This window comes from Salvia miltiorrhiza, chromosome 7 (genome assembly GCF_028751815.1).
Source record: "Salvia miltiorrhiza cultivar Shanhuang (shh) chromosome 7, IMPLAD_Smil_shh, whole genome shotgun sequence".
In the NCBI taxonomy this organism is placed as follows: Eukaryota; Viridiplantae; Streptophyta; class Magnoliopsida; order Lamiales; family Lamiaceae; genus Salvia; species Salvia miltiorrhiza.
In genome coordinates, this window is record NC_080393.1 from 19,587,261 (window position 1) to 19,600,723 (window position 13,463).

General features: G+C 37.8%; 2 protein-coding genes across 2 annotated transcripts; both read left to right on the top strand.

Annotated features, from left to right (window-relative positions):
- The first annotated feature begins 1,719 nt into the window (after positions 1-1,719).
- On the top strand, positions 1,720-9,955 carry LOC130993249 (uncharacterized). Its single transcript, XM_057918075.1, has 11 exons — positions 1,720-1,919; positions 2,200-2,483; positions 2,625-2,819; positions 3,586-3,932; positions 4,750-5,041; positions 6,698-6,856; positions 7,369-7,734; positions 8,373-8,438; positions 8,572-8,620; positions 9,161-9,284; positions 9,700-9,955. Exons 1-11 carry the CDS (start codon positions 1,760-1,762, stop codon positions 9,776-9,778), a joined length of 2,121 nt encoding a protein of 706 aa, XP_057774058.1. The 5' UTR covers positions 1,720-1,759; the 3' UTR covers positions 9,779-9,955.
- Positions 9,956-10,667: 712 nt separating this feature from the next.
- Positions 10,668-12,570, top strand: LOC130993233 (uncharacterized). Its single transcript, XM_057918052.1, has one exon. The coding sequence runs from the start codon at positions 11,206-11,208 to the stop codon at positions 12,475-12,477; it is 1,272 nt and encodes a 423-aa protein (XP_057774035.1). The 5' UTR covers positions 10,668-11,205; the 3' UTR covers positions 12,478-12,570.
- Positions 12,571-13,463: the final 893 nt, after the last annotated feature.

Genomic DNA, 13,463 nt, shown 5'->3' on the forward strand with positions numbered 1-13,463 from the left:
GATTTCAACTTAAGCATTGTTCTTCTCCATATCGGAAGGGAGAAGAAGTCTTTGATGCCGAGACCTAATGAAACTTGATTGTCATGGAAAAACTACATTTCAGTACAAGTTTTCTCATTGACTGGAGTAGATCGGTAAGGATTTCCAACACAATACCATCAAACATCTGCTGTAGAATCCTAACTTGATCTCAAGAAACCCACAGAATCTCTATGATCAAATCAAACTATCCTTGAGAGATTTAGAAAGCAGAGTAGGTCAAGCTTATAAAAGATGTACTTTGAGCAAAATGATCGCTAATCACCGAGAAGCAACTCCATGGTTTTGAAATATCAATCCAAGTGAAAAGACTTTGGTGCAAGCACTGACAATCACATATCTGTAAAATGAAAGGGAATCAAGTGAACAAATAGTACCTGGGCTGGAAAGTCATAATTTTAGAAAATGGTGCAGCCACAGCAGAAACAGATACCTTTGATGCTTCTGGTTGGTGGAAGTAGTGAAAAGGGGGAACACCATGAATGCTTTTCTATGACACAAGCCACATGTCTACCCAAACCTCTCCAGGATCACCACAAAACACCCAAGCTGAAACCTTTTTACTACCACTTTCTACAACATCACCTGTATTCCAAGTTGATCAACCAATAGCTCTACAAGAATCAGTAACATGCAGTATGTGGAATTAAGAACATCAGACAAGATAAGAGAAAGACCATCTTTCTTTTTAACAACTACATTCTTCTCATCCAACTCATAGCAGCTATATCCTTTCATTTCATTACCAGAGCTCCAGAGGAAATCCAGTACACTTAAATAACAAAAAAGGAACAGATATGAATACTTCACCACATCCATCCATCACTTTCTCCATTGTAACGTATAATGCCCCTACATCATTTCAGATAAGTTTCTAAATTAAATCAAATCAAATGTATATGACCTAAAATGGAAAGACAAACGAAAATGGCAAAAAGATCGTGGACGGATGGAGTACAATATATATGAAACACTTTATCATTAGTAATTTAATATAATAATAGTAAATTTTAAATTTAATAATTATAGATTTCAAATAGTAACAAACAACAAAATACAAACATATATAAATTCAAAAAAAATTATGAGATAAATCTAAATAGTTTTGAAATATCAATAATCACAATATAGAGAAACTTGTTTCTATGCCGTCAAGATGATTGTTAGTATGATATAACAAACATGCATTAGAAAATAAAAATATTTCTGAATAAATCAGTAGTGCATTAGAATGATTAATTGTAAAATAAATCACAAACTTATACTACTTATTTTGTAACCTTAGTTTTAAACATTTGAAAATAAAAATTAAATTTATAATTTTTGCAATTGAGATTTCCTAGTACAAAATTTAAAAATGAATTTTGTATTATTTAAATTTTATATTTAGGATACCAAACATAAAACGATATTTTTTAGTTAGAAGTGAAAAGACAACAACGGCGGCGGCGGAAATGAGGTATGAGCGGCCTTTATCAGCTGCCGTATCACATTTTATCATTCTCATCAATCTCAACAACCCAAACCAGAGCTGCAATTTCTTCGCTCACATCACTTCAACTCTACACTAACTATAAGCTTTTCAAATCCCCATCTTCTTCGTCGGCATCTCACATTCAGCGGAGAAGTTTGACGAAAATGGAGCCTCCCAAGGCTAAGAAAGTGAAGCACGAGATGGAGATGTTCGGCGACGTACATTCAGCGGAGAAGTTTGACGAAAATGGAGCCTCCCAAGGCTAAGAAAGTGAAGCACGAGATGGAGATGTTCGGCGACGTTAGAGTCGACAATTACTACTGGCTTCGCGACGATTCTCGCTCCGATCCCGAAGTTTTGGCGCATCTTCGTCGGGAGAATGCTTACGTGGATCATATGATGTCTGGTCTGTTCATCTCTTTCACCTCTCACTCAGAGAGTTCGTTAATTAAGAGGATTTTGGGGTTATATCGATGGTTATACGAGATGAAGTCACCGGCATCCCACTATTTAATATCGTAGAATAATAAACACACACTTCACGTATATTCCAATCTAAGATCCTCCGGAACTACTTTTGAAAGTGTAATAGCTAAATTATTTTATCATTTTCAAATATCCAAGTAAGGTTATTTCTTAAATTACACGCCATGAGATATTTAACTGTTTAGTTGCTTGTTATTCAGGAACCAAAAAATTAGAAGATCAGATCTATAGTGAGATAAGAAGCCGCGTGAAGGAAGATGACATATCAGCACCTTTACGCAGGGGACCTTATTATTATTATAAACGCACCTTGGAGGGTAAAGAATATGCCCAACACTGCCGCCGTCTTGTGCCTGATAGTAACGCTCCGGCATCCGTTTATGACACCATGTTAACTGGACCCGATGCCCCTCCAGAGCATGTCATTCTTGATGAAAATGTTAAAGCTCAAAAACATGCCTTTTACATTATTGGTGCTTTCAAGGCAAAATCACTTATGCTCTCCTCTTAATGTTCTTTTTCTTTCTTCTTCTCAGTATACTGTCCCTAACTGAAAATTATTCATTGTTAATTTAACTGTATTGCCTCTCACTTGGTTATTATGATTCATTTACCTCATTTGTAGGTTAGTCCAAACAATAAACTGGTAGCTTATGCAGAAGATACAAAAGGAGATGAAATTTACACAGTTTATGTCATTGATGCCGAGTCTCAAACACCAGTAGGCAAGCCTCTGTCTGGAGTTACCTCAGTTCTTGAATGGGCCGGCGATGATGCGCTAGTCTACACCACTAGGGATGAAATCCTCCGGCCTGACAAGGTATGGATGTTGAGTTGAACATATGATGGGGGTGATATTCATTGTGTATGAAATGAATTGTATGTTCTCATTTTGATAATAAACAAGCTCAATTCAACACTACATATTGAACAAACTTTTTATGCCATGATATACTGATTAACAAGTAGCTGCGACATTATATTAAGAGATGTGAAAGTTCCATTTGAATTTTAAATTATCAAGTTCCCAAAGTCTCTTATCGGAGAAAGTACAAATGTAAAGTAAAGAACTTGGGGAGACATGACAGGTGGATGCTGAGGAAAAGGGAATGGCAATGCAGGGCTTGTTGATTAGGTGTAACCTAAGATGCTGTAATTGGCACTCAACAAATTGTGGATAAATGAGAGGGTAGTGATTAAGATTTGGTGTAAATTTGAACGGTTGACTAGATTTGAGTGATTGTGGTTGAAGGATGGGAGCGATGCTGCATAGAGGATGAGAAGCTGTCCGATTATGGGATCAGAGTGTTTTGTTTCTCCCTCCCTTACAGAGAAGAGTTGCCTTATCAGAGAGAAGGCATGCGGTACTCCAGGGATCTATTGAGACTTCCTTTTCTTATTTGAGGGTCAAAGCGTCCTGTGATCTTATTTAAGCAGGAGATGGAAATGTTTCTTGGTTTCTTAATGGATAACCTATACAGTAATTATCTTTTGTATATAATGTGCTTATTGTTTATTTTCATGTGTGCCTGCTTGATTTTACCAATATTTCAGACCTATTAGTGATCTTGTGTAGCTTTTGGCAGGTATGGTTGCATAAGCTGGGGACTGAACAATCTTTGGACCATTGCCTTTATCATGAAAACGATGACATGTTTTCTCTTCATCTTGCTTCTTCTGAGAGCAAGAAGTTCCTATTTGTTGAATCTGAGAGCAAAATTACAAAATTCATCTTTTACCTTGACGTCTCGAAGCCTGAAGGTGGGCTAACTGTATTGACACCCCGGTTGGATGGCATAGACACATCAGCAAGTCACCGTGGAAATCATTTTTTTATTAAGAGAAGAAGTGACGCGTGTTTCAATTCCGAAATACTTGCTTGTCCATTAGATAATACATCAGTTACCACAGTCATCCTTCCTCACCGGCCAAGGTAAAAACTTGTGCGGCTGAGATAGCCGTCCTCAAATGTAAATTATGATATTTTCTTATATTTATTGTCAAATTCTCAACTGTTGTGACTTCGAATTATTTCAACTTGACCACTGGCACTTAGAAATATACATAGTAGTAATTAGTTAGAACCAACTGTTTATCCTGTTACACTTAGTTCCCTTATCTATTAAGGGTGCGTTTACTTTGATGGATAAATTTATCTTAGAGGGCTAATATTATCCCACTTTGAAGTGAAAATAAGGAAGGAAAGATGGTGAACTTCTCTTTTGTATAAAATGTGGGAAAAGAAAGGAGACATTTAAAGGCATAAATTTTTGTTATCCCTCATTTTCCCATGATAAATTTATCCATCAAAGTAAACGCACGTGTGGGAAACTATAATCCAGAACAACTAATCATATTATTATACCAGGACTCAGGGATGAAAATTATCCATTTGATTGTTTTGCTTTTGCAGTACCTGGATTCTCATCTGTTACTATATTTTTCCTCCTCATAATTCTATAACAGATGCTAACTGAAGTTAAGGTGTGTGGATTAAAGTTTAATATTTGCTTGCCTTCAGTGCATCTTTTTTTTTTTTTATAGATGATGTCTCTAGTTGATTTATCACTGTGCTTTCAATACAGTTGTTTTTAGTCACTGCAGCAAAGAATTGTTCAAGAGACTGGAATTTATCTCCTTGCTAGTGTTTAAACTTTATTAATTTGTGGACAGAGATCTTCCAAGCTGCTTTTTTCTTTTCAGTTGACATCTAATGATGAATTAAGCTGACATTTTTGTACTTGTACCAGTGTAAATATTCAGGACATGCAACTATTTACTGATCATCTTGTGGTTTATGAGCGTGAAAATGGTCTGCCCAAGATAACAATATATCGCCTTCCTTCTGTTGGGGAGCCACTGGACAAACTTCAAGGTGGTCGGACTGTGGATTTTATTGATCCTATATATTCAGTAGATCCTTCGGAGTCACTGTTCTCTTCTAGTATTTTGAGATATCGTTATAGCTCATTGAGGACACCTTCTTCCGTCTATGATTATGATATGGACTCTGGTATTTCAGTCCTCAAGAAGATTGAAACCGTAAGTAAGCACATCACTATCTGTTTAGGATTGAATCTCCTTGCTCTTGTTTATGCTTTGAATTCATACAGCATTTCCCTCCCTTCTATGTGCACTTTATTTTATGTGTTTATTGGATTCTTCTTTACATTGGTTTCTACACAAAGCTATATAGCTGTTTATGATTCCATTGTCCTCCGTCCTCCCCTGAGTCCCCTCTCCCCAATATTTTTTTAAAAATAATTGTAATTATTATAAATAAATTATCTTTGGTGTTGCCGGGGGATTATCAATTGTATAATGTTATCTCCGTCTTCCTGTTTCCTTTTATAGGATATATTATTCTTCCTTTATGGGGTGGTTGGGGGTTTGAGTGCCCTGGGAGGTCGATGCCCAAGATATAATCTATCCAACCCTGATATAGTTCCCAGAAAGGGTCTAAGATGAGGATAGGTTAATGAGTTGCAAGTTATGCTCAAAAGTAGTGACTTAGGGCTCAGTGAATCTCGTTGTTGGTTCAAGGAAATACTTTTGGAAATAATGGAGTCTCAGTATTGGGATATGAATAATAAAGAAGGGGTGGGTTGATGGTGGTTATGAAATTGAAATTAAAAGGTCAAAATGTTTTGCTGTAATATCCTGCCTCAAGGAATACAAGGTGGCACAATGATCCTCCCATCTTAATCAATCAAAGGATTCCCACTTGATTATTCTCAGGCATAAATTGACTACCACAGCACCTCTGTGGGTTGATTTCATAGTCTTTTAGTTCAGATTAAGGATTCATTAAACCTACTGATGATTTTTTTAGACAAAATTTCTTGAAAATGGTGAATGAATTTCGTTAAAATGATATTTGTGTTTCTCCGATCAATACCACATTTTGATAAAAGGATTTTGATAGGTTTGTCCATTTTTTTACTAATTATTCTCTTGTAAATGAAAGTGATTCTTGATTATTTGTCATGAGCTGTATTTTCCTACAAAATAAATTTACTCAAAGGACGGTTATGAACATACACATATATGTCCTCCGGAAAGGTAAGTGGATATAGAAAGTCATGTATAAGGTCTATCTTTCGTAATTAAAAAACTCGACTTTCTCGTCTTTTTGCCCCTCTCACTGGTCCATTAACTTCAAAAAATCGTGATGTAGGTTTATTGAAATTGTAATGGTTCATATGACACTCTTCTCCTTAGTATGCATGTAATAGCTTAAGAAAATCTGACGCAGAACAAACCAGGCTCATAATTTATTGAAGATTTGGAGAGAGAAACTGTCTGCTCAAAAGTTAAGTTTATTCTGGTGTCGCAACTTATTGTTTGTCAGTTTGTTTGCTCTATATAGATATATATGTCCAAGTTTGATGCCCATTCTTTTGTCTTCATGGTACTCCCCCATGAGATGAATTATGTGACTGCTCCTATATATAGTAGAATAATGATGAAATTCATCAAATGGAGGAGTAAGATGGAGCCAAAAGAATGGGCATCAAATTTGAGCTTAGCATTTTTGTTTGATTTGTCTCTCCTTAAAGTGGATGACTTGTGCACTAAATGTTCACTAATTTCAAATTATCAAATGAACTTGGTTTCATCTTAAAATAAATTTTCCAGTACTGAGCAAAAAATAGTAAAATATGAATGTCCCATATAATTGTTTGCTCACTTTTTTAGGTCCTGGGAGGCTTTGATTCTACTAACTACATAACTGAAAGACAGTGGGCTACTGCTGGTGATGACACTCAAATACCCATTTCAATTGTATATAGAAAAGATCTAGTGAAGCTTGATGGTTCAGATCCATTACTTCTCTATGGTTATGGTTCCTATGAGGTAATTCATCTAAGAGTTAATTTCCAAATAAATTACCACTTTTGACCCATTCTGCAATTTTAAACCACTTTTCAAACATTTCAATCATGATTCCACTTTCTGATTTGTAGAAATTTCGACACTCCCATTATTTTTTCCTGAAACAACATTGTTTCACCATTGAAATTACGTTGCAATGCTTAAAAAATGGGAATGTCAAAATTGCTATATATCAATGGTGGAGTCGCTAATGAAATGTTTGAAAAGTGGTGTTTAAATTTCAAAAATGGTCAAAACTGGTGATTTATTTGGCAATTAACCCATCACCAAATGTTGATTGAAGGTTTATCTGAATTAATTGCATGAAACACTCGGCCCCTTGAAGGGAGATATATATTGCCTTTTATGTGGTCGGTCATCCGCAAATATCATTTACACTCAAAATTATTGGAAGCAACAACCGTCATACTTTCTGGGTGGCAGAATCTGTAGGACTCTCTTGATTCATCTTCTAACCGACTGACTTTTAACAGGAATGCATAGATCCATACTTCAAGCCGCCAAGGTTGTCTTTGTTGGACAGGGGCTTCATTTTTGCTGTTGCTCACGTTCGTGGAGGTGGTGAAATGGGGAGACCGTGGTATGAAAATGGAAAACTGCTCAAGAAAAAAAATACATTCACGGATTTTATTACTTGTGCTGAATATTTGATAGAAAAGAAGTATTCTTCCAAGGAAAAACTTTGCATTGAGGGAAGAAGCGCTGGTGGTTTGCTAATTGGTGCTGTTATTAACATGCGGCCTGATTTATTTAAGGCTGCTGTGGGCGGGGTGCCTTTTCTTGATGTATTGACTACTATGCTTGATCCAACAATCCCTCTTACAACTTCAGAGTGGGAGGTGAGGCTGCTTTTCATGGCGTTGACTTTATTTTCTTTTTTCTGAAGTAATGGCATAATTGATTCTTTAGTAAAACCCCTCTAAAGAATATTTACACAGATGATTTAAGGATAAGATTTTATAATCTAATGTTTTAAAACTAGCATGCACGGTAATTTCAGTATTGATTCATCACTAGCTATAAAACTATCCTAATACTAGTGCAGCATATATAACTCATAGAGCTTTCCCTCCTCTATATTCATCATGCCGTAAGTCTAGACACTGTGCTGTATTAGCCAGTGGGAAATACATCATAAATTGCATAAGTGCCTAGACAAAAGAAGCAAACCTCTTAAAGTAGGGTCCAATAGAGATTACAGAAATTGAGAACTTGGCTGTAATAAGGTTTCCGCTCCTGATGATATATACTATTCTTTGGGTCTTCTTCACTCGTAGTTGCCACCCGTATTCTCTTAGTTTGAATATGCATGTCTTGTTCTAGTAACATGTAAGCTTTCCATGTTTTACTCTGTTATTTCCTCCTTCAAGTTCTCATCCTAGTTGCTTTTTGGTTTAATCCATTATCAGTTCTTCCTTTTGAGAGGATTATAAGTTGCAAATAAAGCATCTCAACTTACGTTTCTTACTCGTTACAGGAATGGGGTGATCCTCGAAAAGAAGAGTTTTACTTCTACATGAAGTCATACTCCCCGATCGATAATGTGAGTTTGAACCTAGATCATGTTTTAAGATTTTCCATACCAACGTGAGCAACTATATTTAACTGGTTTATTTTCAGCTCATCAAATATGATAATTTACATTAATTTTTGGAATTGATTTACTATTCTTACAGATTAAAGCACAAAATTATCCAGCTCTTCTTTTTACCGCCGGATTAAATGGTAAGTATGGGAGCTAATGCTAAGACTTGTGCCTGTGGTCATGAAAGAATTATATCTCTTGTTAGCATACCAAGATAGAAAAGGCTGAAGAGTTCCAGCGTTTCTTCTCTTTCTTCCTTCTACTTCTACCTTTTTGTTCTGCTCTAAAAATTGTTAGCCCTATGTTTATATCATTTCTAAAATCCTGTCACAGTACAAGCTTGAAAGCATGTTATTCATCCAATTTTTTATTAGCATGGATTGGATTTATATGTGAATGGTTTTCCTTCAAGCTCGTTGAAGGCTCCTAGTTACTTTCTGATGAAAAATAGACATTTCCGTAGACTTCTTTAGATGTGAAAATTTCATTTCTTTTGATCCTCTTAATTATATTTGAGCATTGCCTTCGATCTTAAATTAGCCATTGCCTGATGTTCTGCTTTTTAAGTTTAAAATTCAAGACTAAATGAACATAAATGGTAAAACTTTTTTGATTGTCAACAGAACCAAGATCTATTTTATAGTATTACGTTATAACTGGACTCTGCTTATGTTATGCAGATACGCGGGTTATGTACTCCGAACCGGCTAAATTTGTCTCAAAGTTGAGAGATTTCAAGACTGATGATAATGCTCTACTCTTTAAATGCTTACTTGGTGCGGGGCATTTTTCGAAGTCAGGAAGGTGATGATGCATATTCCTTTTGTGCATTATTTGCAAAAAAGTTTTAAAAAGTTATTGTTTAACTAAATCGATACATTTGATGGTGGTGGTCTAGCCAAGTACACATAAAAAGGCATATTCATTTGATGTCAAGTTCTAGTCTTTAAATCAGCCCTTTTGCAGAGTCATATTCTAAAACTGACTTGAAGTAGTTGGCAGTTGATAAGTCGCTGTATGTCGTAGCAATTTTCTTACAGAAACTACCTATTAATTAATTAACAACCAAATCAATTCTTAGATCATCAATGCCCATGATTTTGATATTAATTCTTGGATAATCTGTACCTGCAATGTCAAAAATTTCCCTTACTATTATGTTTAAATTATTTATTTTGGTTTTGTTAGTATGGGGCTCTGATTTTCCATTCTATTGCAGGTTCGAAAAGCTCCAGGAAGATGCCTTCACATTTACTTTTATATTGCAGGCCTTAGACATGATTCCTGCCCCGGCTTAAATACACAGATAAGTTAATACCAAATCGACAAAACATAGCTAAGTAGCTGATGTTCACACAATTTCAAGACTTTCAATTTATTTTTGACGAACGTCAACATTGATTTTACTGTTGTCGATTGATCTTTAGTAAAAAAAAACAATGACATTGTGCTATTTAGCATATTTTCCTTTGATACTCTATTTAGTACTGAGGCTGGAATCTCCCCAAAAATACAGCGACTTCATGGAATCGTAGTATACTGATTCCTACTTTACATAGTTACCTAAATAAGTTAGTGAGCATTTGGGCTGAACAAACTTGAATCGAAATTCTTCTTTTTTTTCGCAAATCGAACCTGATTGATTTAGCAGTCATATTTCAATTTGGTTTGGGTTAAACTGTTTCTATTTTTTGTTTGTTTATTTTTATATATTTGTGTAGAAATTTTAAAAATCTTAACTCATCCGTCTCACAAAAATATGAACATTTGTGAATGGCACGAGTTTTAAGAAATATTAGATAAAAGTGTATAAGTGAAAAAAAAAAAAAAAAAAAGGTTTCACTCTATGAAAGTAGAGATAAAAAGTATAAGGATTATAGTGGAGTAGTGTTCAAAAATAGAAATATTCATGTTTTTATAACACGATCCAAAATAACAAAAAGTTGATGTTTTTGTGAGACAGATAGAGTAATATTGATGCATATCAAATTGGAAGCATACATGAACTTAGAAGTTAATTAAAGTTAGTTCTTATTCTTAGAATTAAGAACTAAATAGAAAATATATAGATATATATTGGAAATATTTGGTAGGTGGTAGAAGTGATTGTGTGGAGAGGGGATTGAAAATAGTTGGCAGCTATTTATAGGGTGTAAATTGAGTGAAGATGTTTGAGTTGGTGGAACTAATACCAAGAAATGAGGGAGATGAAGGTATTGTTTGTGCAAATGAGTGAGAAGATGAATAAGAAGGTGGCAACGAGCGAAAGAGGTTGGAATAACAAATTCCTAGTCCAAACATGAAGTAGCACGCATTGATGGATGGTATAGATGTTGAATGGATGCAGCATTCTTTACACAAGATGCAAATGGTGAGTTTGCTGGTCACATGGGCTGGTCTTCTAAGTCTTAATAAGACTTAGCAAGCTGGAACTCGTTAGTCAATCACTAATGCATTGGTGTTTGATGGAGGAGATTGCTAAGACTCATTTCCAGTTGTAGGCATTTGAATGTTCGTTATGTAAGAAGAGCGTTTATTGAGACGACACATAAATTTGCATATATTGTCACTGATAAAGTTATAAAATTATTTTATTTTTATGTTTTTTAAAAGGTGAAGTTAGTTTAAACACGGAAAGAGAAGGTTTTTTTGTCGTGGCCACATTTTCTAAGCTTATCTAGAAAACTTGCAATTCCCAAAACAATCTTTCAACACAACACTATCCATGGCGCCATCTTCCAACACTCTACAACACGACCACAGCCTCCAACCACTGCTCCAATCAGCCCGCCCTTTCCTGCGCGGCGAGCTCCATCACGTCGACCAACACCTACCGCGCCTCGTCTCCGTGCTTCAGGCCACCGGCGCCGGCGAGTGCTGGCACAAGCACGGCAGCTTCCTCGACCACCTCATCGGCGTCTACCGCATCCTCAAGCTTTGGAACGCCCCCGACGCCGTCTGCCTCTGCGGCCTCTTCCACTCCGCCTACTCCAACTCCTACGTCAACCTCGCCATCTTCCCGCCCTCCTCCACCGGCCGCGACACCGTCCGCGGCCACGTCGGCTCCGCCGCCGAGCGCCTCATCCACCTCTTCTGCATCGTCCCCCGCCAGCCTCTCATCCACGACCTCCTCCTCTTCAAATACACCGACGCCGAGCTGGTCGACCACCTCCGATCGTCCGAGATCGCTCTCCAGAAGTTTCGCGGAGGCGGAGAGCTTGGAGAAGACGAGAGCTGGCGCGCTAAGCTCCAGTCGATCTGCCCCGCGGAGGGGATCAACGTGAAGCACATCAAAACCGGCGAGGATCTGCTGATCTCGAGGCGGCTGGTGGCGATCTTCCTCTTGATGACGATCGCGGATTTCAGCGATCAGCTCTTCAGCTTCCAGGATACCTTGTTCGACAACCACGACGGCCGCCTCGAGTTCGTCGGCAACAACACTCTCACTTCTCTCTGGCCCGGCGACGGCAAGCCGGGGCTGTGGATGAGCTCCGCGTCGCGAATGGCGGCGATCTACACTCTGATTGTAAGAGAAGAGGAGATATACCTAAAAACTGCGGGCGAGGCGGTGGCGGCGGATAGAGACGGAGAGCTGGAGCTGGTGGTTCCTCCGGTGTTCGACGGGTGCACTAGGGTTTTGGATCGGAAGGAACAGATTGCGGCGAGGGATCTGTACTGGAAGGCGGTATGCGGCGCGGCGGAGATGGGGTTGGAAAGGGCGGAGGAGATGCTGGTGGAGAGCGTGGCGAAGAATCCGTTCGTAGGGGAGGGTTATGTGGTGTTGGGGCAGATATATTTAGGGAAAGGAGAGTTCGAGGCGGCGGAGGAGGCGGCGGCGAGAGGGCTGAGATTGCTGCTGGAGTGGGGGAGCCCGTGGGATAAGAGGATGACGTGGCAAGGATGGGTTGCGTGGTGTAGGGTGCTGCTCATGAAGGCTAAGGACAAGTCATGGCCTCAAACCTCTTTTGGTATTCTCAACTTGGGCCTTGTTGCCTAGAATCATACTACCAACAATTATTGTCTATAACAACTTGGGCCTTTTTTGGCTCTCTCTTATTTTCTATAAAATAAATTTCAACCTTTATCATTATTATAATTCTATTCATTCTCCCTGTTTTATTCACTATGACCACTCGTTTCATTTAATAAAATAATAAAAATAATAAGCAATATACTATTTTATCCTTAACATAGCATCTAATCTATATTAAATAATAAATTCATTATTAATCTCAAACGTTTAAATACAGTATTCAGGGGCTCTAAGTGTTCATCGTCTTCTTCATTCCAAAAAAATTCAGAGTCCACTGCAATCGAAATCTCAATGCTAGATTAATCTGACAATTGTGCTAGCCCTGAGATGTGGCAGCCTTAGATAGCAAGGGTAAATGGTGATGAGTTTTTTTGGAACGAAGAAGACAATGAAAACGTATAGCCCTTTGTAGAAGCTAGATCTACAATTGAGGACGACATCTGCATGTCCAGATCGATTGGGCACTAGCAACCTGTCAACATAAGAACACGTAAGAGTTCTAAGTTGAGCACCAGAAGAGAGTATCGACTGTAGAGCCTCTGATGCTCAAGTTAGTAACGGAATATCGAAGCAGGATGATAAATAAGATAGAAAGATGGGTCGGAATGAATGGTTATTCCAAGATGTCAGCTGCGTTCGGAGGGTGGAAATGGTGACGTTGGGTTGTGCTAATGGAAAGTTGGAGGTGAAAATAGACCAGGTTGGCTATTTCCAACTCGTGAGAGCAATGAGCTTGGCGGCGGAAGTAGAGAGAATTCAAGAATATGAGATATTTGCAAGTCGGATTTCATGTCCCCTTTAGTCACCTAGTCGGACTGTTTATATAGAGGATATCCAGCCGCTAGGGTTTTACCAGCTGACCTTATCCAAACCTTCCACTTCCAAGTTGTTGCGATTTGGACGAGATCATGTAGATTCACCCTTTAACTATGTTAGCTTGGCGGATCAGA

What these genes read in the sequence shown, in the direction of transcription:
- LOC130993249 (XM_057918075.1), top strand. Translation starts at nt 1,760, where the DNA reads ATGGAGCCTCCCAAGGCTAAGAAAGTGAAGCACGAGATGGAGATGTTC. An exon ending in ATCCTTCCTCACCGGCCAAG is followed by an intron (nt 3,933 to 4,749) that starts GTAAAAACTTGT and finishes TACTTGTACCAG; the next exon opens with TGTAAATATTCAGGACATGC. An exon ending in CATTTTTCGAAGTCAGGAAG is followed by an intron (nt 9,285 to 9,699) that starts GTGATGATGCAT and finishes ATTCTATTGCAG; the next exon opens with GTTCGAAAAGCTCCAGGAAG.
- LOC130993233 (XM_057918052.1), top strand. Translation starts at nt 11,206, where the DNA reads ATGGCGCCATCTTCCAACACTCTACAACACGACCACAGCCTCCAACCA.